Source organism: Phycomyces blakesleeanus, assembly GCF_001638985.1.
Source record: "Phycomyces blakesleeanus NRRL 1555(-) unplaced genomic scaffold PHYBLscaffold_22, whole genome shotgun sequence".
NCBI classification, from domain to species: Eukaryota; Fungi; Mucoromycota; class Mucoromycetes; order Mucorales; family Phycomycetaceae; genus Phycomyces; species Phycomyces blakesleeanus.
The window spans coordinates 862,292-865,003 of record NW_017265155.1 but is presented as its reverse complement, the minus strand read 5'-3'; the positions used below and the strand labels follow the sequence as shown (position 1 = coordinate 865,003).

At 35.5% G+C, this 2,712-nt stretch overlaps 1 protein-coding gene across 1 annotated transcript; it reads left to right on the top strand.

Moving 5' to 3' along the window:
• Positions 1-1,866: 1,866 nt before the first annotated feature.
• Positions 1,867-2,712, top strand: PHYBLDRAFT_66658 (hypothetical protein; the record flags this gene model as incomplete). The annotated part of the gene is made up of 1 exon (XM_018441673.1): positions 1,867-2,712. One exon carries the CDS (start codon positions 1,867-1,869, stop codon positions 2,710-2,712), a length of 846 nt encoding a protein of 281 aa, XP_018287418.1.

Here is a 2,712-nt window from a genome sequence, read left to right as displayed (position 1 = left end):
AGAAAATTTTAAAGCAGTTGAAACAAAATAAGAAGACCAAGAAAAGAAAAGAACTTTAAAGTGGGAAACTGAAGGCGTAGACATTTGTGTCAAGTGTTACCTGAGAGTCCAGAATCTCTAAAATGCACTTTCAAAGAACGAGAAAGAGAAAAGATACGACTATTAGCAAATTACCCTTGCAAAGTGACCTTTTATTGCAATTATTCAAAAATATATCGCTACCTTTTGCGTCTTTTAATATTGAATAATTTAATGGGAAATTTTCTAGTCCACACTGCTTATCTAGGATAATTTCATCCATGAAATAAGGAAAGAAATTATATGTATAAAAACAAAGGTTTTAAACAGATTTATATTTATTCGAGTATTTTATTTTCAACCACCCACTGATTAATTTACTCAGGAACAATTTTCTTTTACTTTAATATCCTTTTGTGACATTAATTTGGTCAGCCAATAAAATATTACTTTTAACAGTCCAATTGAGCTCATCATACAATATAAAGTCACAACAGCAGTTTTTATTTTAAAAAAAAGAAGAATATAAAGGTATTCAGCCCTAGGCACTAATTAAAAGGGAAGTGGAAGAGAAGCTATTTACTTTTTCTTTAATAGGTTGGAACAAGGAAAGTAGCTTTAGCTTGTTCGTTATTATATACATTATATATACATATCAGCGTCCATATTTTCTTTCTTAGCTGTAACTTTGTTAGCCAAGTCACTCACTTGTCAGTTCAAATTGATTTCTTGAGAATCTTCTAATGTTGAGTGTTACACATCCACAAAGAGAGAGAGAGGAAAAGGAGATGTGTTTAGCCAATTGGAAAATTTTGCCCCATCAAATAAATATTTGATAATTTAAACCCAATGATTGGCTAATTAATGTCGTACAACACATCATGTTGAATTCCGATATTGTTTCCTAGACAACCGACAGGTCTATGTTGAGTAAAATAAATAAATAAAAAAGTTTTTTTTTGTTTTGTTTTCCAATAATAATAATAAACAATTCATTAAGGCTCTTGTCGGTTTTTAGAGACTAGAAGAAAATCAAGATATATCTTGTGAGGATTTTTAAAGAAAAAAACACGTAAACAACCAAAATAAAGTTAAGTGGGAAATCTCAGCAGCTTTCAAAAGAAAAAAAAAGTTTAATATGAAACGAAGCATGGCATAAAATATATCAGCTGTTTAGACATCAGCGTCTCTGTCTGCTTGTCTTGTCTGAATAGCCTAAATAACCAAACAGGCGACTTCAATTTTTGTATATATAAATATATATATAATTATTATTTTCATGTTGGAAAAAATAAAAATAAACAACTGAATTGCATCATATTCAACAATTATCTGTGTCATTTTTCGTGTTTGTGGCCATGACAACAGCCATTCACATCAGACAAAACGTCTTCCAAAACACTAGGGTTAAACGTGTATTTTGAACCTTTTTATTATTATTAAAATGAAATTAAATGTCATTGAAAGGAAACAAAAAAGAATTAAAATTAAAACTAAATAGCATATATATATGTGAAGAGAGAAAAGAGATAGAGATAGATAGATATAGAACGGTTAATATACTTTTGCCTCAAAGCTTGTGAATATTCACACGGTCTGTAACTGGGAAATAATAATTCAAACAGATGATCTTCCGTAGGACCTTTATCAGTGCGTTTAATATGCTATTGGGCGGCCAAAACAAAAGAATCGTGTTTCCGCACAGATGTAGCCAGCTATCACGCCAATAAAAAGCATTTAATCCAATTCATATAAAAACAAGCGGATCTTATCTCTACCCTGCATTTCCCTATCACTCTCTCCACAACGCTATCTCTAAACCAAAATAAATAAATAAAAAATACCTTGATGCCATTCGCCAAAGTCTTTCAACAAAAGTGCTATGCACCAGCTAAGCTTGCTGTCGATCAATGTGGGGTAGACGTGAGGCAACTACCAAATGAAGTCATCTCCCGAGTTCTCTCCTTCTTGCCCGTTCCTGATTTACTTTCGGTTTGCCTTGTGAACCCAAGGTTCTATCTTCTTGCCATCCCAATCTTGGTTAGTCGTCTCAGGGACACTCGTGAATGTCACCTCCGTCTATTCTTTGACCAGGAATCACGGTGGCGATACACTGTAGACATGGTCCTCATCAAAGCTACAACTTCAAAGTTTACATTTGTCCCGATTGATGCTTCTGCAAGTCTTCGTCTGTTCTCTTCAAAAATACTTCGGAACCCTGTCCTCTCAAAGGTCGCGTGGGCCGGAAAATCATTTCAATCGATGTCTCAACCCATCAGCCAAAACTTTTTATCTCGTTCCATTTCTCTCAACATAAAGCAAGCCGGGCACTGCTTCAAAACAACAGATCCAAAGAACAAAAAATACTCATTCACATTCACACACAGTGTATTTAATACACCTGAAAATACCGTCAAGGCACGTCCTGGAGAACGCTGGGTAGTGCCACAGTTGTTTGAGTGCGACCCACTCTTTGTTTGCCAGCGCAAGGGGGGCTGGACTCGTCTGTTCGAGACACTTCACTCACGGCCAACCCCTCGTGGCCTTGATGGCCAAACCTTTACTTCATCAGCCAAATTGCCACCAAAGGGACAGACAGGCGGACTTGAAGAGTACGGTACACTACCCAATATAGATGGTGCCATGGCAAAATCAAACCTTGTATCTACCACCTTGAACCTAGTTGCTTATTAG